The sequence below is a fragment of the Solea solea genome, chromosome 10, assembly GCF_958295425.1.
Source record: "Solea solea chromosome 10, fSolSol10.1, whole genome shotgun sequence".
NCBI classification, from domain to species: domain Eukaryota; kingdom Metazoa; phylum Chordata; class Actinopteri; order Pleuronectiformes; family Soleidae; genus Solea; species Solea solea.
In genome coordinates, this window is record NC_081143.1 from 18,084,141 (window position 1) to 18,108,756 (window position 24,616).

At 41.7% G+C, this 24,616-nt stretch overlaps 1 protein-coding gene across 10 annotated transcripts in view; it reads left to right on the plus strand.

Annotated features, from left to right (window-relative positions):
• Positions 1-10,944: 10,944 nt before the first annotated feature.
• The window catches only part of LOC131466456 (nuclear factor 1 X-type-like), a 102,321-nt gene continuing 88,649 nt past the window's right edge, over positions 10,945-24,616 (plus strand). For 2 of the 10 annotated variants that reach the window (XM_058639688.1, XM_058639692.1), the window contains exons 1-2: positions 10,946-11,833; positions 18,113-18,196. In XM_058639688.1, coding sequence (XP_058495671.1) covers positions 11,831-11,833; positions 18,113-18,196 — 87 coding nt within the window. In that variant the 5' untranslated portion in view covers positions 10,946-11,830. Of the gene's footprint in view, positions 11,834-18,112; positions 18,197-21,567; positions 21,728-24,616 lie in introns of those variants that run through there. The other 8 variants (XM_058639685.1, XM_058639686.1, XM_058639694.1 and 5 more) reach the window with 6 other exon arrangements.

Sequence of the window (24,616 nt, forward strand, 5' to 3'; positions counted from 1 at the left end):
CGGGGGTTGTGGCATACAACTAAAGGGCCTGTATACGGACACTGGGGTGTGTGTGTGTGTATGTCAGCTCTCCGAGGTCCCCTCTCTCTCTGTCCGTCTCGTCCAAATCTACTCTCCGAGGTATTGCGTTGGCATCGGTACGTCTCACAGCACTGCCACAGGATCTCTGATACCTTTGTATCCCAACTCGTACATTTTAGTGTCCAGCAGTTTATTCATGTCAAAAAAAAAGGGCTGATGTGATGCCGCTTGGTGGATTGTGTTTTGATGTACTGAAACAGTACACACTTTTGTCTTTTCCCCCCATTTTCCCTCTCTGTATCTCACTCACGCTTTGTGAGTATTACCAAAACATTTGAAGTATGATGCAATATGTGGCCTGACAGACTATTTTGTGTGCGTGTGTTTGCACGCGTGTGTGTCTGCATACAAACGCCTGTGTTAATCTGAATCTGTCCCAGCATCTGGAGCCTTGACACAGTTTAAAGGGCTGGCTTTGTCCACACAGAGATGGGCCAATGCTTGCACTTTCACTCTCACTCTCACTCTTTCTCTCTCTCTCTCTCCCCCTCTCTCACACGCGTACACTCACACACACACACACACACTCACACACACACACACACACACACACACACACACACAAAGACTCACACAGCCCCACCTTGTGGTGCCAAAGTGGGCAGCCTCTGCTTTGGCGTTGCCTGGGCCTTCTGGTGCCCTAGATAGCTCTGTCTGTTTGTGTGTGCGTGTGTGTGTGCGTGTGTGTGTGTGTGTGTGTGTGTGGGGAAAGAAGAGCGCTGGCACTTTGGGCAAGAGAGAAATGACAAGGGTGTGTGGCGGAGAGAGGAGGGGACTAGCAAAAAGATGGGTGGGAGAGTGAGATGTATGTGTTTGTGTCTGTGTATATGTATATGAAGCCTTGGGGTATTGGGGGGGGAACTGAGGGGGGTTGGTGCTGGCATGTGATAATAACCCTGGGAAAATGCCCATCCCCTCAGAAGGAAAAGGTGCAGAGCAAGGGAGGTGGGGTGTGTATGAAAGACAGCCATCCATCCTATATGCTAATGTCATATCTGTCACAGCTTGGAGGAGAGGTGCATTAAACTGTAGCCATGCATACCTGTACAAAGAAGAAGAAGATTTTAGTCTTACTTAAATATTTCACTCGTGTCTGTCCTTAAAATACCTTCAGGAAATATTCCCGGGAACTTAAGGACACGCTCAACACGCACATACTTGTATTTTTTTTCACCAGGCAGAGACAGAGTATTTTCTTCCTCTCCGCTCTGGATGCCCTCTGTACTTCCTAAAAACACTCCCCACACCCAATCTTCTCATCTTCTCTCCTACACCACCACAGATGCCCATGTTGCCCTGCAACAGCTGTCTCACCATGTGCCCTACCAAGTGTTGCCACCCAATGGGGGGGAGAGGGGAGAGGAAGTGAGGAGGAGGGAGGATTTGGGTGGGAAGGGAAGCAGGGAGGGAGGGAGGGATGGTGCTGAATTTGGATGGGAGGGATGGGTCATGAATATTCATTGTTTTCTGTCGTTTTTTCCCCCGAGCCGAGTTCCTGTGGTTTATACGGTCATGATGTTTCTTGTTTTGTCTTGATTATCAGTATATGATCATAACTCTTCATTGTATTCTCGCTCACTCATTGTTTTCTGTGTCTGTCTCCTTCTGTCAGCCTGTCTGTCTGTTTGTCTTTATGTCTCGGTCAGTTTCCCTCCCTCATTTGGTTCTGGATTCAGTTGAGGTGATGGCCAGCGCCCATGTCTCCCCCCAAAATACACACACACACACACACACAGGAAGCCCCAGAAAGGAGATGGAGGGAACGTCAGTCACAGGGCGAACCCTCCGATTGGTGCAGTGGGGTTAACGACACTTGTGCTGACCAGTAACCAGAGGAGAGATGCATAGTAACAGCGGGACACAGAGAGAGGGTATTTTCAAATGCAAACACTGGTCCAACATGTCAGGTGCAGCATCCAAACTCAGTCCAGAGATAAAACAAAATGGAGGACCGGGATGGTTTGCCGCCATTTTGGGGCAAAATATTTTCAGTATGTTTGCCATGTCTCATATTTGAGTTGAAATGAATGATTCACACTTCATGGCAACAAAGTAACGTCGAGCATTGTCTTTTGTTTTCTGATTTTTTTTCCCAACATGTTTCAAAAGCAGTAGGCAGAAGTATAAACTTATATATACCTATACTCCATTCCTATTACACACAACTCAATTTATTTATGGACTACTTTATCCCATCACCAAATAGCTTTAAGCTTTAAACACCTTTCCATTACCGTTCCTGGATTAAACTGCTGTTCTTCATCCTTATATGTATTTAAAATGTGTATTTGGTACATTGCTTTAAACTGATTTATGTTCTTTTTACTCTTTGCTTTAATTCATCTAATGAAGGAACGACAAAGCAATATTTTGAGAAATGTTGAAATGAAATTATTAAAAGAAAGTTTTATTTTAATAATGGTGAAAGAGGCCATCACACCATTCAAGAAACTGACACCTCGTACTGTGTCTCGTACTTGAATGCCTTTAGATTCTCAATTAAACAAAAGCAATGGAGAGGGGGGACAAAAACAGAATACAAAAAAGTACAAGAGGAGTTGTGAGTGAGTATGGCACAGCACCCCGCTTATGTATTTGTTCATTTAATTTTGAAGGGATGAAAGCAGACAGGCATAAAGAGGGGCAGACGTAGAGAGATCATAGCAACGTGTACCGTATTGGTGGGTAGTGTGCCACACAGTCTGCCTCCTAAAGCAATAAATCTGAAACAGCATAATAGATAAACACAATTCAGAACACAAAATACCCTGTGAGGGAAAACTAATAAAAAACGGAGTGATTAAGTGGAATCAGAGCTCTTAGGCAGTATCTGGAGATGGGGCTGTCGCCATACAAAGACCAGAGTGGGCCAACACAACAGATGAGAGAGCATAGGGATGGGGAGCCGAGAAAACGAGGGCTAAAAGCAGAGGGAGCAGGAGACACATGATGGAAGCGAGGAAAGGAGAGATGGAGGAGAGAGGGAGAAAGTGAGGGATGGATGGGGCAGCAGATCAGAGGGAGCCTCTAGTGTATCTTGCTCTTCCTTTAAAGAAGAGCCAGGAAAACAGATTAGGAGTCCTCTTTTCTCCTGGGGGAGCGCGCACGCACACACACACACACACACACACACACAAACCCTCTATTCAACCGCCCTCCCCCCTCTTCACACAAACATAAAACTAACTTTTACAGTGCACCCTCCGCTAACCTGCCCAGCCCAGAACAAATCCACACGGTGCTGAAGCCGCCCCACTCGCAGGATGGGTGGAGTTATTATTATGGAGACACAATGGCAGCCAGTGAATGCTGCCGTTTAGGGGCAACTTCACGTCAGGTCACGTTTACTAACTGTTTATGACACAAAGAGGAAAGATGTGAGAGAGGATGTGTCTGCTCCACAGGGGAAAAACAAACACGCATTCACAAAACCGCAGAGTGTCCACTGTCATTGTGTGTCCCTGAGAGCAGCACACTGTTGTAATGTAACAATGTACAACATTCACGCTACTTTACTTTGTGATTTACATTTCTGGCAACTTTTACTTTTACTCCACTACATTCCCTCTAACTGTCTTTGTTACTCGTTACTACCAAATAAAATCAGAAGAGTTGGTAATGGTCTGTATTTGTGCAGCGCATGCACACATGCTGCAACATGGGGTTAGGTGTCTTGCTCAAGGACACATGCAGAGCCAGGAATTGAACCCACAACCTTCCAATTGAAAGACAACACACTCTACCACTGAGCCACCATGGCTCAATCCCAACTCCTTACTTTTTTTTTTAATACTAAAATTACTTTTGATACTTAAGTACAGTAAGTGTCATATACTTTAAGACTTTTACTTAAACTTCTATCAAAGTCATTTTCTGGTAAGATACACTTTTAGGACAGGCAACAATGTTTAGTATTATTTTTATTACTGCTATTATTATTATTATTATTATTACTACTATTATTAGAAGTACTAGTAGAATTATCACTATTAATATCATCCTCATCATACTAAAAAGTATGTGTTCATTTCATTTGATCATTTTCATTTTCTTAATCAAACACATACCAGTTGTAAATAAATTCAAATTGATTGGATTCCTGAGCCAAATAAAAGCAGAACAAACCAAATCAATCATTTTGGGCATTTTTGTGTGAAAAATTACTATTATAACAATGCACATTATTATTTTTTGAATTTATTTTTAATTATGAATTTGATTGCTCATTTCAGCTCATAATAATAATAAAAATAAGAATATATCATGTGAGGAATCTTCATTTTTGCTTGCAGTGAATAGTAATTCACAACTTGGCTGATGTCACACAATTTAAACTCTGTGGGTGTATGCGTACGTGTGTGTGAGTGTGTGTGTGAGGGAGAGTGCGTGTGTGTGTGTGTGTGTGTGTGTGTGCGCTTGGAGCCTAATGTCAGCTACTGATAAACCTCAAAAAAAAAGACACTCGCGCTCACATTCACCACAAGAATTCTTAGAAATGTGGCATGTGTCCTCAGAAAGACAAGCAGCCTGTCACGTCCTCAAACGTCTCTTCCTCGTTTGATTCTGGTTCATAAGTTTTGAATTCTTTTCCTCTTAAATGTAGTAGTACAAGGTTACATCATTATAAAACACAAATACTGTACCTCAAAAATAGGCTTATTACAGTATGTGAAGTGTGTGTGTGTGTGTGTGTGTGTGCTTGTATTTGTTGCTTCTTTAGGACCATTTCTGGCATCAACACTGATCTTGTCAGGACCAGTAGTCCTCGTGCAGACTGAACCTGGTCCTAGTGAGTGAGAACCTCATTTCTGAGGAACTGGTTAAATACAGGGCTAAGAATTAGGGACAGGTTCAAGTTAGGGTTATAGGTAGAGCTGCAACTAACTATTCTTTTTCGTGATCGATTCATTTGTTGCTCCATAAAATGTGAGAAACAGCGGAAATAACGTTGATCAGTGTTTGTCAAACCTGGAAATGATGATGTTCTCGAATGTCTCGTTTTCGTCCCCAAACCAAAATGATTCAGTTTTTTTTTATTTCTTTGTTATATTGAGCACAAAAAAGAAGAAAATATTCACATTTAAGAAGCATAAACAGTCAGAAATCTTGTTCTAATAATGAAAAAAGCTTCAAATCGATTATCAAAATAGTTACATTTAGTAATCGAGTAATAGTTTCAGCTTTAGTTATAGCACTGACTGGTTATACGGGGTTAGGGTATAATTACAGGGATAAGGCTTCGCTTACGCTGTCTAAATGAATGGAAATGTGTGTGAGTGTGAGAGTAGCTGAACCTGAGTGTGTGTGTGTGTGCATATTTGTATTTATAACTTTGTGAGGTCCAAATAAACGATATATTGAACAATTTGACCTTGTGGGGACATGTTTTTAATGCTCTGTGTCTGTAATGCTTTTATTTTGTTAGGCACTTTGGTCGCCTGTGGTTTGTTGTAAAGGGCTTTAGAAATAAAGTACATTACATTTCGTCTGGGCCCCAGAACAAAAAGTTGGAGTTAGGGATTAGATTAGATTTGGGTTTAGGTTAGGGTTAGGCACTTAGTTGTGGTGGTTAATGTTAGGATAAGGGGCTCGGGAATGTTTTCTATCTAAAGGTGAATAAAAAGAGAATAAAACAGAGAATAAAAAACAGGCCTTTCCAGCCTCATCTGGTGTGAATTTGAAGGCCTCGCTCTATAAACAAGCAAACAAAACACATTTTAAGACCCACATTGTAGTCACTGCTGACAAACACTGTTCCAAGGGAAACTTTTTCAAAATCTGTAGGTTAAAGCGTCTCCATGACTGTGGAGAGGGAATGTGCACGGCTGGCAGCAGCAAAGTGAACATACTCCACCCTCCATCTCTTTCTCCTGTGCCAGAGCCGGGCATTCCTCACTCCTCCAAAGGCCAGCTCGTACCCACTCTTTTTTCTCCTTCCATCTTGAACACAAACACACTCTGACTTCTCTCTCTCTCGCTCTCTCTTTTTTTGTCCACATTCAACTACTTCACGTCAACTATTTCCTTCCTTCCTCACTTGCCACTTACATTGCTTTAGTCCGTCTGTGCAGCCCCCCCATTTTTCCCTTTATTTCCTTTCCTTCCTAACCATCTTCACTCCTGCAACAATCCTCCAAACCCCAGCACTCCCTCTGTCCCTCAGCTGCTCTCTCATTTGGGTTTATTTGCATGGCAGAGCGTAAAGGACGCAGGCAGAGCAGAGTATGCGGGATCAGCAGAGCCCTCCTGTGTCCATCCAGGCCAGGACGGAGATTTGTAATGCTAGACAACACTCGGCAACGCAGGGATAAAAAACCTCGGCCACCACAGACAAAAAGAGCCTTGTGTTTTTTTTCCCCCCCCCTTTCCACTGCTTATTGCACTCCTCGCATGGAGACACACAGAGTTCTCCGGACCATTTCTTTCAGTAGGGAGTGGAATGAAGATTGTGGAGAAGAGAGGAAAAAAAATTGTTCCACTGGGTATGATATATGGTTTGAGTCTATAATATATAATATAATATACAGTATCCATAGGAACAGTGAGTGCAGGCTACAGTCAGAGTGAGTCACAGGCAGCAGACCTGAGGCCTCAGAGGTCGCTTTGTTTCGTCTGTTGTTCGTTGCTGTTGCTGGGTTTTTTTTTTCTCTTCTGACTGCTCCACTCCAGTTTGTCTCTGCGTTACTTTGATTGTTGTCTCTGTCTGTCTGTGTGTGTGTGTGTCTGTGTGTGTGTGTGTGTGTGTTTTTTAAAGATCACTTCACTGTGTTAAACAGGCGTACCACGTTTTTTTAAGATCCATGTTTCTTCCATTTGCAATGTGATTTAAAAAGTGCACAGGCTTAACACACAGAAAACAATCACAGCGACGACAGAGTATTCCTTTTTTTTTACATTTAAGGACGGGTTAATGAACCAAAAAGCATTTTTTCAATCTGATCCTCTTCAATCGTTGCGCCTGGGTTGATGACAACATTTCATATTCAAGAATTGAAAACACAATTAGGATCACAGAAAGTGTTTCTAATCCACTCTTGGTGATGTTGTCATTGTCGCCTGATTCATACGTGATGTGTTTCACTGATTTCTAAATTGAAATACATCTGCTGACTTTTTGCAGGACTGTGCACCTTGTTTTTCGACTCAATTCTTGTGGGGTTTATTTTGTCGCCACGTGTCGTTGTTGCCAAGTCCATCTGTGATAATGGGGTTTATACCTCAATGCCGTCGACTGACTGCAGCCTTTTATACTGTTATCGCTTCTCAAACAGTTCCAACATGTCAAGCTTGACTGACAGTTATTTTTCCAGCCTGTGATGTAAAACTGGAGTGGGGAAAAAAAAGAAAAAAGAAAAGTTTCCCATAATTCATTTTGGGGGGTTTAGAGACAAGATTTTGGGGCTTGAAAAAGTGTAAACTTTTGTGTTTCTTTTGCCCGAGCCTGCAGCTCCCTGCCCTCTTCATCTCACACTGAGGTTTAGAGAACTTAGTGCCCACATAATGCTGGGTCTTTAAATAGCGTGGTATCAGAGCTACTGTGGTCTGCAGTAATGACTGGCTGTGGTGAGACTCACCGCTCAGGGCTTCCATTAACCCAAAGATCAGCTTAATTGAGCTTATATAGGTTGCCTTACATGATTAGGGACAGCGCATGCCAACACATGTCCTACTTTTTTTATTTGTACTTAAAAATACAGAATATCTGCTGCAAAATAATAATTATTATGTTTCTTTGGTCATGTTTTGCATTTTATTTAGTTCTATCTGGCAGCAATTTTTTTCCTGGGTGTTTCATTTGTTTAGTTTTTATATGTCTTATTAAAATAAGTTTAAGGGGTTAGTGATATTATATGCCTGTCTCCCTTTTCTCAATAAAAAATACAACAATGTAACGGTTATGGTGGTTTTGATTTGATAAAATGGAGTTGTAGGAGAGTAAAGTTAGACCACATTTTAAAAAAACATAAGAAATAATCATCTTATTTATGATTATACTGCATAAACTATATAATATTTGAACCAGATTAATATTATTCATAATACATTTAAATTATAATTGCAATCAAATGTTATTCTTGATATATAATGTGGGTTTTTATGGGATGTTTAGATGTTTATTCACAGTACAGTCACAGTATTTATCCTATATATATTTATAAAAATGTTGTGCTTTATTTATTTATTATACTTTCTTAATTAATATACATAATATAATAATAAAATTATAATAATGCATATAATGTAATACAAATACATGTTTCGAATAATTTTATCAAATCTCCTTAAATTAGATATATTATTAAACTTTATTTGTGTGTTTTTTTGTTTTCCACGTTAAGTTTTCCCTGTTTTTTTTTTTTTTAGCACAGGTAAATTCCACAGTGTCATGAGTGAGAATTCACTCATGTCTTTTTTTTCAAGTTTATGCTTGAAAAAGACTTCTTCACGTTGCAGTTATTTTTTAAAATAAACAAACTTTATGTGTGATAAAAGTGTGTTATTTATTTTGAGCTAATCGAACAAACTAATAATAAAGTGTCTCTTTTTTAGAGTTTTGTGTTTTTTTTCTTCTCAAACTGAGAATCAGAGAAAATCAGTTTGGGCTGAATAAAGTCTGCTCGAACTGTACTAACCGTTACTCATGGGTTAAATTGGGAAAAATCGTATTTTGGGATTATTTTAGGATTAAGAGACCTTTCTTTCTTTCTTAAAAGCATCTGGTCATCCTCCGGACAGTGTGTGCTTCCACCCGCACCTGTGAAAAGAAACCGGAATTAATATTCAATCAAAATGGAACAATAATACTATTCATTAAAAAAAAAAAAAAGAAACGGTTAACTATGAGAAGCAGCTAATCATAGAATATAGCTTTACAACTATTAAACATATAAAACCGATTATATTTCGATTATTGTTTTTATTATTTCCAATATATCATAATTGTGATACTTTATTTATTATTTAAAGGTTATTAATGTGACGCTTCAGCAACGTGTGTTTTGTTTTCATCAAAACTAAAAATATCAATGGTAAAAAAATGTCTAAAAGATCGAAATTTTGATGATGTTTTGACTCATATATAAATATGATCAAAACATCATCAACATTTCGATCTGTCACTTTTTTCAATCTAATGAAATGTATTTGTTGTCAGTTTTAAAATATGAATCAAAATATTAAACAAAACCTCTCACTTCTGTCCAAAATGTCTTGTAAGTGATGATGAGTTCATCTGCATTTTAGTTATTTTACAGATATTTGTGTTTGCACTGTTTGTTTTTTGTGTATTTTACTGATTCTGATTTAGAATCAAACTGCAGGGAAACTTACTAACTCTACAGCTGAACTACTGTATTATTGATAGTCTAATAACATAAAAAAATAACATTAAAAGTATCACAATTACAAAACTGCAAAGATTTTCTGTCTCACGTCAAAAATAAACTTGTTTTATTGAATCGCTTAAATTAGGCTGAAACAGGAGGAAAACAAAACATAAATTAAATTATAGATGAATAATTGATGTGGCCAAATGTGTGGGGAGGTCAACATTTAATTATTGATAAACCGTCATGTTGGAGGAATGTCATTAGACCTGAGATGTTTTTTTTTGTTTGTTTTTTTAAAAAACACAGAGAGATAACGACACACACACGAGATTTTACAGGCACAAATAAAATCCCACAATAAAAATCATCAGGGGAACATTCACACGCACCAACTAATAAATTATTAATCCTGTCATCTTTACTCAAAACAAATGAGCAACATTTGAAGTGGTGATTGTAAAACTTTTTTACATTTACATCTTAGAGGATTTTATTCCCTGTCACGTGTGTCTTAAAACTTGTTTGCATACATTATTTTGTCTGCTTTTTAAATATCGTCTCCGTGACATGAACGCCACAGATCCAATTACGTCACTAATAACTCTTTCTTTATTCTCAAACACTACAATTTAGAATTTGCCTTAATAATCAGACTACATGTGTTCCTCCTGGCTGCTGCTGCTGCTGCTGCTGCTGCTTCAGCCTAAATCTACTCCCTAAACCAATTAGCACTTAAAAGGGTATTATTCTATATTTGCATGTGGTTTTTGGAGTTATTTCCCCGCACTGTCAGATCCTCTGTGTGACATCTCAGTCTGTTATTAAACCCTGTTGCTTCACTGCGTCATTCTGTTTGGGAGATTCATGAAGTGTTGTTTTAAAAAAAAAGACTTTGCAGAAATCACAAACAAAATAACATTGTGCACACACACACACACACACACACACACCTCCATAAATAAAATCCCCTGAACTTGTCAAACACATTTGTATTATCCTGAATTTGAATTCTAAATGATTAATTCCCCATGATTGAATGAATGAACTCGTTGATCTTTTGGAGTTTATGCTGCAGGTTTTCCCTGTTTTCCAAACTCGGAGCAAACTTCGGGTCGCAGCCACGCAGCGTGTTCTCGGTGCAGTGTGTCACTGTGGAACCTGGAGTGGACGCGGGCGGTGAGTAACACGGAGCCACAGGGCAGCCCTATAATCCCCGTCATCCGTGATTTAGCCCCTGCTCCTCCTAATGCCCCTAAAGCCGCAGCTGCTCTTCTGGCCGCTGCGCGCTCTCCGCGACAGACTGCGCACCGTTCGCTTTATTAATAATTTACCTAATAATTCAGCAGAAGCACCGGGGGCCCCCCCAACCTTCACCGCCGCAAACAACTGCCCTAATTTCCCCTGTTTGAGTGTGAACAGGACACACACTCACTCTCTCACACTCACACGCGCGCGCTGGTGAGGTGAGCTGTTTGGTGACAGATATTTTGGGGAGGGAAGTGCGGGCAGTGTGTCATCGCTGTCGGAGCGCACGGAGATAGAGCTTCCATTTTACGCACGGAGGCTGAGCGAGTCCCGCGCTGCACAGGCATTCTGTCAGCGAGGGCTTTCTGCGGCGATTTGAAGAAGCGCAAGAAAACGCAAGCTGCTCTTTCATCTCGTCAGCGTTGAGAAGGAGGCGGCGGCGGCGGCGGCGGCGCTGAGGGACTCAGGGTGTCCCCCCGTTTGTGTGTGCACGACGTGTGTGAGTGTGTGTGCGTGTGTGTGTGTTTGTTTGGAGCAAGCGAGAGGAGAGAGAGCAGAAAGAGAGAGAGGGAGAGAGAGAGAGAGAGAGAGCGAGAGATACGAGGGTAAAACAGATCGGACGCGCGGCGCAGGACACAGCCGCTTTTGGACACGTTTTGGAGACAGGAGCTGTTTGACTGCAAACGGCTGCAGAGGCGGAAACAATAAGAATAAATGAAAAAGAAAACTTACATTGCATCACCGCCCTGCCGTCCATTCATGTGATCGTGTTGCTAATAATATTTTCGGCGCTGCTGGACAAGTTTAGCCGCTGAAACACGCACCTCGGGACTTTGACGTAGACGTCTGTCTGTCTGTGTGACTTCTCCCCGCTGGACATGGACGCATCTGAGGACAAACAACAGTCGTAAAGGGCAGGACGCGGAGCTGCTGTCCTTTCCTCCTATCTGTCGCAGAGTGGACCCACTTTTTTGAAAGAGCCTGTTTTTTTTTCTATCTGGGCCTAAGGCCGACTTGTTTAAAGGTCCTTTTTCTTTTTTTTTCTTCCGGCAACAGCGACGAGACAAAGTCTTCCTCCCTCAGCCCTCGCTCTCTTTTTTCTCACTTTTTTTGGAAGCCGAACGTTTAAAGGAAAATGGGGCATTGAGAGGGTTGGCAGATCTCCCCACTCTATAATGGTACGTGCTGTGTAACTCAATATAGTTTCCCTCTGTTGGTTCCATAGGCTCAAGTACTTTATGTGACTGAAAATAAAGTGTTTAACCACTTTAACCCTGTACTTTATGTTAGGCTTTCTTCCATTTATGTGCATAAGATCACAACTTTGTGTGTATGAGTGTGTGTGTGTGTGTGTGTGTGTGTGAGGATGATTAAACAATTCAACATGCTCATTGTCCCATGTTTGTCCAAAACATGGGACAATGAGCACAAAATCTCGTTGTATTTTGTTGACATAGTGTTTGTGCACTAAGTCACCCAAATGGCTTATTCGTATTCTTATTCTTAGTCCAATAACGATATCATAATTGCATTTATGACATAATATCCACAACACAATCTGAATTAAATCAATGCATGATGCTGAAGGCATGTGTGTGTGTGTGTGTGTGTGTTTGTGTGACCCCTGCTGACCCCACTGACTAATTGGATCCTGATTTTTTCGCGCTGCACATCAAACACAACACACGCGTCCACACACACTGATATGATCAGAAAGTCCTGCGCAATATAAACTGCTTATTAATGACATTATCGGGACGATTCAGTCTCAGCATCTTGCAAATCTGTCTGAAGCGGCTCCTGTTGTTTTTTTGTTTTTTGTTTTTTGTTTTTTTTTTTCAATGGGAACTTCATGTGCGTAGTTGACGACACTTGCAGGGGGAGGGGGAGGAGGTGAAAGGACACACACACACACACACACACACACACCGTCCTGGGGCCCGAGAACAAGCACTGAGCGCGACTATAGTGTTAATATTCACCTGCAAACATAAGAAAGAACCACTGATGATCTTTTATTATCGATGATAATATTATTTATTATTATTATTATTATTATTATTATTATATTTAACACAAGGTGCAACTTAAAAACATTTCTCTGTTTCTCTGTACATGTCTCTGTCTTCAGAGCTTTTTAAAAACCTACATCTGTATTTATTTCTTTTGGCTCATAATCAACCACAGAGATCACAACACTTTTTGTATATCGTTTCAAAAAAAACAACAGCACACAGTTGATTAGTTAGATAATAATCAGATATAACGCAGGCCTTTAAACGCAGCTGAAAGTGTGGAATAATATTGTTACACACAGGTGAAACTTGATGTATTAGAAATAATGGACTCTAAAAAAAAAAAATACAGACTCAAATGGTGCTTGGTTGTACTTTTAGATCAACATCAAGCAAGTTTGGCAATAAAAAACAACATTTTACAATAAAAAGCAAAAGCAAATCAACAAAACTGATCCAGTTATTTATTACATTACATTTATTAAAATGGTGACCTATAATACCTAAAGGCTTTATTCACATTTGGTTTGCCAGAGGTGGCCTTAAGTTTTCATTTAATGACGGTGACGGTGATGTGAAAGTGTCAATAACAATAATAAGAAATTATAATTATGCAATATGCATTTTTTTTTAGAATAATGCTGAATACAATAATAGTCTCATACATTTACTCTGACTGTACCTTTTCTGACATCACACAACGTCATTGGAAACCTGAATTCTGGTCCTCTGAATCATGATTCAGAGGACCAGAATTCAAGAAGATTTATGTATTTGTAATTGTGTGTGTGTGTGTGCATGCGTGAGAGGGAGAGAGAGAGAGAGAGAGAGAGACATAACTTTATAATTGGTTGGGTCATACCTAAACAACCAGGCAGGCAGCAGCTCACATTTGCCAAATTGCAGGGCTCTTGTGATTTGTGATGTCAGCCGTTCAATTATCTGCCTCTATTTCTTAAGGTAAAATCCACATCCACAGACAATGCTCCCGTAATTGACGGTGATATTACAATCCTCCTGGTTTTTGTTTTCATTGTGGGTCTATAATTTCACAGTTGGTTGCACGTTGGTTGATGCACAGAGGATCTGCCAACCGCAGTGACTGTCAGTCAAATAAAAGCCCGGGCTGTTATTGGTGCCAAGCGAGGCGATGGGCGTGAGCCTGGAACATTTCATTAAATACACGTTGTACAGTATCACTTCAGAGAATTTGGAAGTGAGACATTTGAAAGGAGCTTGCATGCATTGCCCTCACTGTGTCATAATGTGTGTGTTGCACTGTCACTCTATGCTTCCTGGTTTCCGTGGTTAAACTCTGCTGTATTAGAAATATAACCACAAGAAAATCTCCCCATGGATCAGTCCTTGTGTGACACAAAGGGCTGATTGTAGCAGCCCAAACCTCATTGTTAACAGCACTTAGCCACTGAGGTCGGGTCTTAACTGGGTGAGTGTGGGTTGGACATGAGCTGTAGTAAGGATGTTTGTAGGAAAAGTGGGGTTGGGGGGTGGGGGGGGGGGGGGGGTGGAGGGGTTTAGGGGTGCCAGTGCGCGGTGTTGAGTTACCAACCGAGGTTTGCACATTGTGCTCGCAGTGTGGCGGCGAGTGAAGTTCAGTGTTACAGTTGGCATGGCATTATCTAAAGACCACAATCCTGAGCCGAGCTTGTCGAGCGAGATCAGTAGTTGACAGGCGAGGTGTAGGGCCAAGAGAATCTTGGGGTGTGTCACACAATGTGTGCTCTGTTCAAACTTGTTTCACTGTGGCAGTTGTAGTGAATGGACGGGTGTATTTTTGTTCCTTATTTATTTTCATTTTACATGCATGTAATTGGAGCGCAGCTATTGTTTGGAGTGGCACAGTTTCACCGCTGTTCCTCAGACGTTCACAAGTTTCAGTTCACTGCAGCTGATACTCTGTGTGTGTGTGTGTGTGTGTGTGTGTGTGTGTGTGTACACAAAAAGAACCTTTGCTTTGAAACACTCACACATGCGTGCACAAACAATCTTCTTTTTGCTTGAGTCAGGTAAAAATGATTTTACACCCTTGCCTCCTGCAGTTAGCGCCTCTTTAATGGAGCCCGTTCACACCGTGTGCCTCACGCTGAATCCAGGATCCCACCGTTTACTGTTTGGGTAAACGCAAGTGCACAATTAAGCCAAACGCAATCTTCAGCACTGTGTCTTGGCTTCACTTCTGACCCAACAAAACCCAGACCCAGAAGTGGAGTGAAATAATTAGCCCCACTCTGCTCAGCCATCCTTCCATGCATTTTTTTTTTTTTTTTTTTTAAACACAGCCCCTCATTTAATCATCTTCTTTCCTATTCTCTCCATTTTTCTTTTTTGCTCCCCTGAGATAGCTGTGTGAAAAATCACATTTTTCCAACATTTCTCCCTGAGGTAGCTTTGGCAGGGACTCACACAGCGGCCATCTCTGCCTTTCATATACTCCTCACACACCATGGAACAGATCGCCGGTGCGGCCTGGCGTCTTTGAAGTGGTTGCCATCTCACACAGGTTGGCTGGACTCTCTTTTTCTCTCCCTCTCTCTCTCTCTCTCTCTCTCTCCCCCCATTTTCATCCTGTGCCTTAAACTTGGCAATGTTGTTCCCTGCCACCAAATCATAAATCATTAAAAAAAAACACTTTAAGGACACAATGGTGGTGATTATGATCATGTTTTTTTTAAATGATGGGTGATAGCGGTTGATGCATTTGCAGCCAGCCAAAGTAAAACTGTTTTTAGGAACCAGGAGACAACTACACGTGTGTGAGCAAGTTTTTCAGTGTAGGTGGTGAATCGGTGTGTACATGTGTGTGTGTGTGTGTGTGTGTGTCTTTGTTCAAGTGTAAATGGGAGATGCAGAGAGACAGAACGATAAAGAGGAGGATCATTGATACGTTGCCATTTATGTGCTTTAAAACCGAGCCATCTGAGAACAAATTCCACCATCAGGGCCTTTCATACACAAAGCTCTGTGGAGGTGTGTGTGTGTGTGTGTGTGCACGTGTGTGTGAGCGAGCGAGCAGGTTTTGGAGATCTCACCTCCAAAGAATTTGGCCATATGGTCGTCAACACATATAACCAGAGAGATAGAGCGACAGATACCGAGCGAGCCAAGGAAAGGCTGCGTGAGCTCGGGGAGGGAGAGAGTGAAAGGGAAGTGTCTTCTTTTGTCAGTGGATGCAGCAGGAAATTCTGTCTAAAAGGAATCATATATCCCTAACCTTAGATCCGATGGCTTTGCCAAAAAAAAATGAAATAATAAATATAAGGAAAAAAAAAAAAACTCATCCTCTACTCCACATATTTGTGGAGTGGGAAAATCTGTCTCAATTAACACATTTGCACTGTGTGATGATGGACTCCAAATAGGTCACTGACTCAGTCTCCCGCCTTCGAATCTTCCCTCTAAAATGTTAATTAAGAAGGGCTTTGAGATTTTTTTGCTCAGGGCTGGCCATATGGGCCGGGCATATGTTCTATATATATACTACAATATATAATTCATACACTGCTGCAGGAGAGAGCATGTGGGGGGCCTGGAGTTTTTTTGGGATTTACTACAAAGCGAGTGAGTGCGGCCTCCCCAGTGGCAGGTACAGAGCGAAGCCTGTTCATTAGCTTCATGTTATTCACCGTTGCACAATGGGATGGAGGTTCATCAGCACGTGTTTCTGTGGCTGACAACAGAAAAGAGGACATTTAAATTCCTCTTTGTTGGCCGGTTAATATGGAATAAGAGCAAATGATGTATTGTTGGATTGCAGTTGATTTGCTTTGTTTTCACATTGTTCCAAAGGGTGAAGTCAGAATAAAACTGAGACTCCTCCCAAATATGAGATATATATATATATATATGCATATATAGCAGATATGTGTTGTCTCAGACTCTCAGCTGAACCAGTTGTCCCAGTGCCATCCACTCAGACACCCATTCACCAACAGAATGGGGCAGTGGCAGCCAATGAAAACAGCCCATTCCCACCCGCAGCTTTTTGGGTCCGGCTCAACCAATCACAAGAGGTCTGCCCGTGCACCTGATCCTGTTTCTGGCCGGGGACGGCCAATCACAGAGGCCTCAGTGCACCTGATGCATTGTGGTCTGCTTACTGGTCGTCACCGTTGTGAGGATCCCCGCACAGGTGCTGTGGATCCTGGCCATGATTCTGACCCACTGGCGAGTCAGACACATGTGGCCTGGCAGACTTTGCATTTTGGTTGGTGTGGAACTTTGTGTGTGCATCCAAGGAACTCTGCTACACAATCCCCATAATGCTTTGCTGTCTTATCAGCAGGCCTCTCTTACTCCTTATTCTTGAGACTCAACAATGGGCGCCGTGTTGCGCCCTTAAGGAGTCAAGGGTCTCGACAATAAAAAGAGACTTAAAAAAACACACAACAAAAAACATGTTTATGGACTAATAAAGATGATTACAAATCGCATAATTGCAGAGAAATGGAAGGTTTGCGAGTGCAGATTATCTGTAATAAAAAAGCTGAGGGGGAGAGAAGGGGGAGAGAGCGAGAGAGAGTTAGCTGTACAGACCTCTCATTGCGAAGGATATGAATAGCCTTTGTTTTCACCACAACTCAGGGCTGTGTGGTCTGCCAACGTCTGGCTCTTATTATGGGGTTTGTGTCTGTGTGTCTGTGTAAGTGGCATGCACGTGTGCATTGGGGTGTGCATCTGATTGTGTGTGTGTGTGTGTTTGTGTGCAAGACAGAGAGCACACGGACTTGGAACATTTTTTTTTTGTTATACGTGCAGGTGATTACATTTTCAGGAGAGTGATACCGTATATGTGTGTGCAATTAAACATTCCCACACAGCTCGATACACTGTTTTCTCCGCGCTCCTGTTCGGCTAAATAAATGTGGCATGGGGTCTTGGATTGGCACGTGTGTGTGTGTGTGTGTGTGTACGTTTTTTTTTTATCCGTTAAAGTTGTGAAATGAAATAGGATTTCACAGAACAGCACAGCGGCTGGGGGATTTGGGCTCCCTTTGGCTAAGTAGAGTGGGATAGGTTGATCCAATCAATGGCAGAACTGCAAGGAGAGCCCATTTCACAGCTCTGGGCCCTGCCAGAACCCTGCCTGCCTGCTTGCTTGACTCAGAATACAAATGAAGCTCCCTGAATGCACACTTACAAACACACACACACACACACACACACATGCATGCATGAATGCAAACACACTGGTACTTACAAACAGTCTGGCTGTGGATGTATAGTGCAAGAGCTGCTTTCCAGGTGCTGTGCTTTCTGCGGAGAAATCAAACATGTATGAGGTTATAACACTGAAAATCTATGTTTTTAAGGTGATTTCAGGACTTGATTGTCTTGATTGTGTTTCAATAAATTGTCTAAATCTTCAGATGTGATGCTCAGGTCATAAAATACTAACTAAATAACCATCTCCCTGTCTTTTAGGCCACTGACACCTACCTGGTAAACGACGATCCTGCAAGAGGCCCAGGGATGCCTGAATGTTTCCTTGTGTCTGATACATACAGGGTAAACGCAAACACACAGACACACACACATACAAGCTCTCTACATCTGTCCTAGTGATTGTGTTGATGTCCCAAGATTTATTTCCTGGACACACAAACAAGCCCAGTCCATTAGGAATAATCTCCCCTTGCCTCTGTAAAGATTTACTGCCGATGAGGAGGAGGAGGAAGAGGCCATTGAGAATACAAAAGAAAGCAGCAGAATCATTTTTACACAGTCACACTTCACCATGTGAATGTTAACCACTGTGTTCTGCTCATTCAGACCATCTTGAATTAGAGGTTCTGGGATTAATGTGTTCAGGAAACACATCTACATTTGTGAATGTTGACATTCTGCCTCTGGCATGCTCTTACATCCATTTCCTGCACAATCTCACACATATCATCATGGATGTCCTGAACTCATCCGTCAACTGTGCCTATGTGTGGCAACAGTGCTCTGGGAAAACACACTGCATTTCCTCATACAGTGGATGTTTCTGTCACACGGTAATGCCTTGTGAAAACACGCATGTGTTTTTTTTTTTTTTTTGTGCTTATCAAAAGTTTGGGACGGAAAGCAGACGCGCTTTCGTACAAAACGTTGCCAAACGTATGGACACTTTCTGCACGTGACATGTCGTACATGTGCTCATTTTGATATCTCTGTCCAAACACCGTCATTCCAATTGAGTTCACAGATAACCACGGGGCTGCTGCCTGTAAAACAGCTCATTTGGCCTGTGACCTGTGATATGACATGTTGCATTTACCGCTTGATTTAAGGAATGAAAACATCAGACCAGGGGAAAATGAACGTAAATGTTTTCTCTCTTGTTGAACTCAAAAAACAGCAGAAAAACAGCCCGGTCAGAGTGAAACATATGAGCAGCTATTGCACACATGTAAACACATAAAAAGCAGCAGGCGCAACACATTGCTCCGCACACTCACTGAGATTGCAAACAGATCCATAGAGTCTCTTGGATCCACACTGTGTATGATATGCTTGTCAGCCATAGCGGCCAGTCAGCCATTTCCCTCCGCTGTGCATTTGACTGGCACGCTCTCCCCCAGAACACACATAAACATGTTACTCCAACAATATTGACTCTGCACGGCGTAGTAAACGATTACTATTACACACGTTTTCCGCTCACATATTTTTTCCGTCCTTTTTGAAAGACGGCCCCAACCACCTGTCTCACACATTTAGCATGCTAATGGCGGTATCAGTATGCTACATCACTTTCAATATTTAATGGCCTATAGCCACAGGCGGTGGTAACCAGCGAGTATATGGGTAGTGCCTCGACCACGACATGCTAACTTTAGACTCGCCATATGGTTTTCTCGTGTGCTTTCCAATGGCAAACAAAACCACGAGAGCCCCGTGTGTTCAAGGCCCTTTCATGTAGGTGATCAAGTCAGAAGGGAAGGCAGAGTTTGGAGAGAAGACCTGAGCATCGGCAGCTTCTGTAACTCCTGTGGTTTGTCACAGCCAAGCGCCAATGTATCGAATAATGAGACGGACGTCTCAGGCTGGACTCAAGCCTGAGACAAAGACGACCGGTAATATCAGATAAAAGGGACTATATGTCTGTGATTAAAACAGCGGAAAGACAGGGCGCACAGTAACAGATTAGATGATGGAAAAAGGAGAAAAAGAACCGTGGAGAAACAGAAAAGGCGATAGACAAAAAGAGAAAGAGGGAAAGCATAAGGAGCACACAAAGGCTTTGGGGTTTGGGTCTGTGCCGGGCTGGGGTGTGGTTTGGAAAGAGGAGACACTTTGGGAAAGGAACAGACTACACCTCAATATGCTTGGTTTTCTTTCACTTTTCATTTCATGTGTTCCTTTTTTTTTCCCGTTTTTGATTTTATTTCTAGAGGCCTGCGCCAACACACATACATACATACATTCAAACCACAATATCAATCTATATATGCAAGCGTCTACGCATGTGTGTATATACAACACATTATACGCACGTGTGTCTGTGGTGAGAGCATCTAAGTGTCCTACATGGGCTGAGGTCTCGTAAAGCTGCACAGCTTCATATCCCCCTGAAAAACTTGGCATCTGAGCGCCGGGGTGACTTCAACCCCCCGAAACCGCACCCTCACACACACACACACACAAAATCTCATGTATGTGTGTGCACATATTTTATAAGACTCAAACACACACCCTCTTACATATGCACACACAGAAGTGTACACACACACACACATCCCGAAAAAGAAAAAAAACTCTCACAAGGCTCTCACACACATGCACAAGGCAGGGGCTTATATATAATTGCAGGCACTCTGCCTGCATATATGAGTTTGATTAGGCTGAGGAGCAGGCAGCGGGCGAGGATGAAGCCAAGCTAGATTACAAACAGAGTGTATCACTTGCACACAATAGGAGTCGCAATGAGACTTCAAGTTCAGGTGTCTTTTGTGCCCACATGCACGTACACTTCACCAGAATATGACTTGTTGAAAATGATAGTTAAAAAGGAGACGAAGAATGAATAAAGCTGAATAAATGACACACAGTGTCTCTCTCTCTCACACACACACACAGTAAATTTACAACTCGCTGTAATAACTTTGGACTTGTTTACCTCCTTGAAGACATTCACAGACACTGCCAGAAATATTGAGAACAGGACAAGGAGAATGGGAACTTGCAGTTCTGGGTTACTCTGTAAACTGATATATAAATAAACAATAGAATATAAGTATTGGTTTCAGTGGCATCAAATATTTTTAGGCACTGCACACGTTTGATTTAGTGGGCCAAAACAAGTCACATTTAGGGCCTACTGCATTTAAGACACATGAATTAGTTTACTGTGTGTGTGTGTGTGTGTGTTTGGGGTTGATTCATTGACAAAAACCACACCACAGCGAGATCTGAGTGTGTTTCTGTCATGTTCACAGTTGTGCACAGTGTTTTTTTTTTTTTTGCAGTTTCCCCAAGCAAAGGATATCAGTGTTGTTAAAAAAAACACACACACATACAAAAGAAAACACACACACACACACACACACTCAGTCATTCATGTTTACGCTGTGCCTGTTTTAAAGACTGGATTAGAGAAAAAAAACCAACTCAGATAAATATGACATATGCCTGTTTGGAAAACATTAAACATTCCATGTAAGCTCTTTCAAATATATACCAGAAAAGATTAAACAAATATTGCTTAGATAGATAGCTAGATAGATTATTCGTTTCTTATGAGGCTACATTTATGTCGGTATGCAAGAAAAGCGGGAAGAGAGAGAGGGAGAGGGAGAGAGAGAGCGAGAGTCAGAGTCAGTGAGGGAGGGAGGGAGAGAGAGAGAGAGAGAGAGCGCAGCAAAACTTTCTCCTAAAGTTAGTGCGGAGCTTTCACTGTGAGTGAGTGAGTGAGGCGGGGTTACAGCTTGGACTGAGCCACAGCGGCTTTGCAATGCGGCACCGCAGCGAACCTCCATCCAACTTTATCATCAACAACAACTCCAATTTTCATCTCTAGACACAGCCATGTACTCTCCTTACTGCCTGACACAGGTGAGCTAATGACAGCGGCCGCTTTCACGCTTCTTCTCGTCGATGCTTATTTTTTTCCGGTGTCTTGCGCCTCCGATGTGAGAGTGTATGAGTGTGTGTGTGTGTGTGTGTGTGGTTACAGTACTGCCGCTGCCGCTGCTGCCGCTGCTGCTTGTCATTTGTTGCGTTTTTTTTTACGGACCTCTTCTTTTTCAGCTCTGCTCTCTTTTCTCCGGTAGTGCTTCAACTCCCCCCTCTCTCGCCCTCTCCCTCTCTCTCTCTCTCTCTCCCTCTTCCTTTTTAATGGCACTCCTCCAGCGGGCTTTCTGGTGCGTCTCATTGCGCATGGTTTGGAGAGAAAATGGCGCTTCTCCCAAATCTATTTTATATCATAAGGAGGTCGGAGTAGAGGGGAAGAAAGAAGGGCTTCGTTCCCGGACAGTTGGCGACTATTCACAATCACCCGGCGGCAACAATCGGGTCAATCGTTACATATTCTATACACGCGCGCACACACAGGACTGAGTTGTACAGTAACAGTTAGGAGTTTTTAGGCGGAGGGGGATCTGACGTGCGGTCTGCCGGTATGCAGCCACGCGCGGTGTCCACGGTGACTTTTAGGTTCACCGTGGACACGTAAGGCCACAGTCACGGTCACGGGTTTAACCTCTTCGCTTCTATTCTCTTCTCTTCTATTCCAGCAGTGGCGTATTTGTAAATAAATAAAAAAAAAAGATAAAGTTTTTCTAAGCGTCTTCAAGGCGAGCGAGGGAATGGTGGGCGTGTGCCCGAGCTGCGTGCGTGCTACAGTTTGATGAACGATAAAATACAGTTGGGGTTTAAAGGAACAACACGAAATCAACTAAATGATATACTTGTAAATATATATTATATATAGGCCTACATGGTGTGTAATTTTAAAGGGCGTTTGGGTCAATGTTTCTGTTAGAGGTGACTGTTATACTTTTTATGTTTTGCTTAAAAAAAAAATCAACGTCAGTTATATTATAGACTGTAATAAAGTTGTGCATTTTGAATATTCAACTCTATTTTTTTTTTGCAATGACGTGTAACAGTTGTAGACTCAGTTTTGACCTTCGGGGCCTCAGCTCTGCGCACCCCTGGCACTAAGATATTTCCATCAGTACAAATCCCTTGGTATTTTATATGTATGTAGGTTTATTATAACCTCACTGATAATAATTCAACCACTCAGCTGTTCTTACCTACATATGTTCTAATATTATAAATATGTGCTGAATATTGCTCACATGTTCTGTTTTTAATATACCACGGATTTAATCAGATTCAAACAGCTCATGACAACTAAAGGTCAAATTAATGACCTTTTTTTTTCCTGCATCTGATCCTGCCTTAGATCTTAATGTATAGGCCTACACAAAGGTTTTTAAATTATGCACAAATGTACATATACAGCCTATTTAGTCCAGCAGCCACTGCAGAGTTAAACAGGAGCGAGCTGCTGCAGCTTCAGGCCGCCGTGTGTCCGTCTCTCCTGCTTCTGCTCCACTAATTACACAATTAGAAAGCAGAGTTTTCAAATAAAGAAGCATATTTTCCTTCTTTTAAAGATGAGGCTGAAATTTAACTTTTCTTACGTTTTTTTTCTATCAGACTCTGATTCTGTGTTTTAATCTGAGGTCAAACGTGTCACATTATTCAAGACTCATACAAAAACACGTTTTATAATTATGACGCATTCATTTGCAAAGTGAAATAATTCCGCACAGCAAATGCACATCTGTTCAGCTTTCGCCCTGGTGGTTACATTTCGCACTGATACAGGGAGGTCACAGCTTGTCTCCATTCTCTCTGCAACGCACTATTTAACGTTTGTCTTGTACATGGCTGTAAACCTATTATATGCTGCTACACGTTCCAAACTGTATTTGAGCTCATGTTGGAGTTATTATGCAGCAGATAAATTATAGTCATCCCTTTTCCCTTAAACAGAACACAGGACCTCCGTGGCCTACACGCAGTGTTATTTCAGGCCTTCTCGGTGCAGCCATGTGTCTATTTTCTCAGGAAGTGATCAAATGCAAAGAAATAATAAAATCACATCCTTCATGTATGTTTTTTTTGTGGTGCAGTATAAAACGTGCAACATTTAAATATATTAAAAAAAAAATGTTTTTAGTTTTTTTTGCTGACCTGTTTGAAGTAATGAGGGAGACACTTTCTAATCAATAATCTGTTTGATTTGTAATATAAGCACAGTGGCCCTGCTGCATATTTAGTATAGGCTGCAGATAATTTTCCAGGCTTGGTGGTATGAGGCAGAGGTCCGCATCGAGTTCCCTCTTTCTTTCCATTAATTAAAATTAATTGGCAGCAGATCCTCTCACACGAGCGCCGCATGGACGCGTGCTGCCCATATGCGCGATACATATTGATCTGCTCAGGCTGCTGTTCGTGCGTCTCCCGCTCCTGCTGATGGAACCAGGCGGAGCTGGTTTTTTTAGTGCACTCGTGTTTGTGTTAAGATACAAAGCAATTAAAACAAATATGTATATATCACTCCAAAACCACAAGGCAACCTACTGTGCCCCTTTCTGTGTCACACCTGTAATTAAAACTTGATTTCAACACCCGCCTTTAATTTGCTGCATGCGTCTGCTTTAATTATCTGTGGTTAGATTCTGCGATTGTTTGATATCTTTTTATTTTGAAGTACGTGTCTACGCATTTTAGTCGTGTAAATAATTCACAAAGCACCAGAAAACACACACGTTGTGTATTATTATCATTATTATTATTATTATCATTATTATTACTTATCTTGATACAATCTTTGTTGGAATGTCCAGCTGCAGGTGAATCACGGGGAAGTGTCACATTCCTGTGACGCAAACGTATTTGCATAGATTTTCTTTTCTTCTTTTTTTT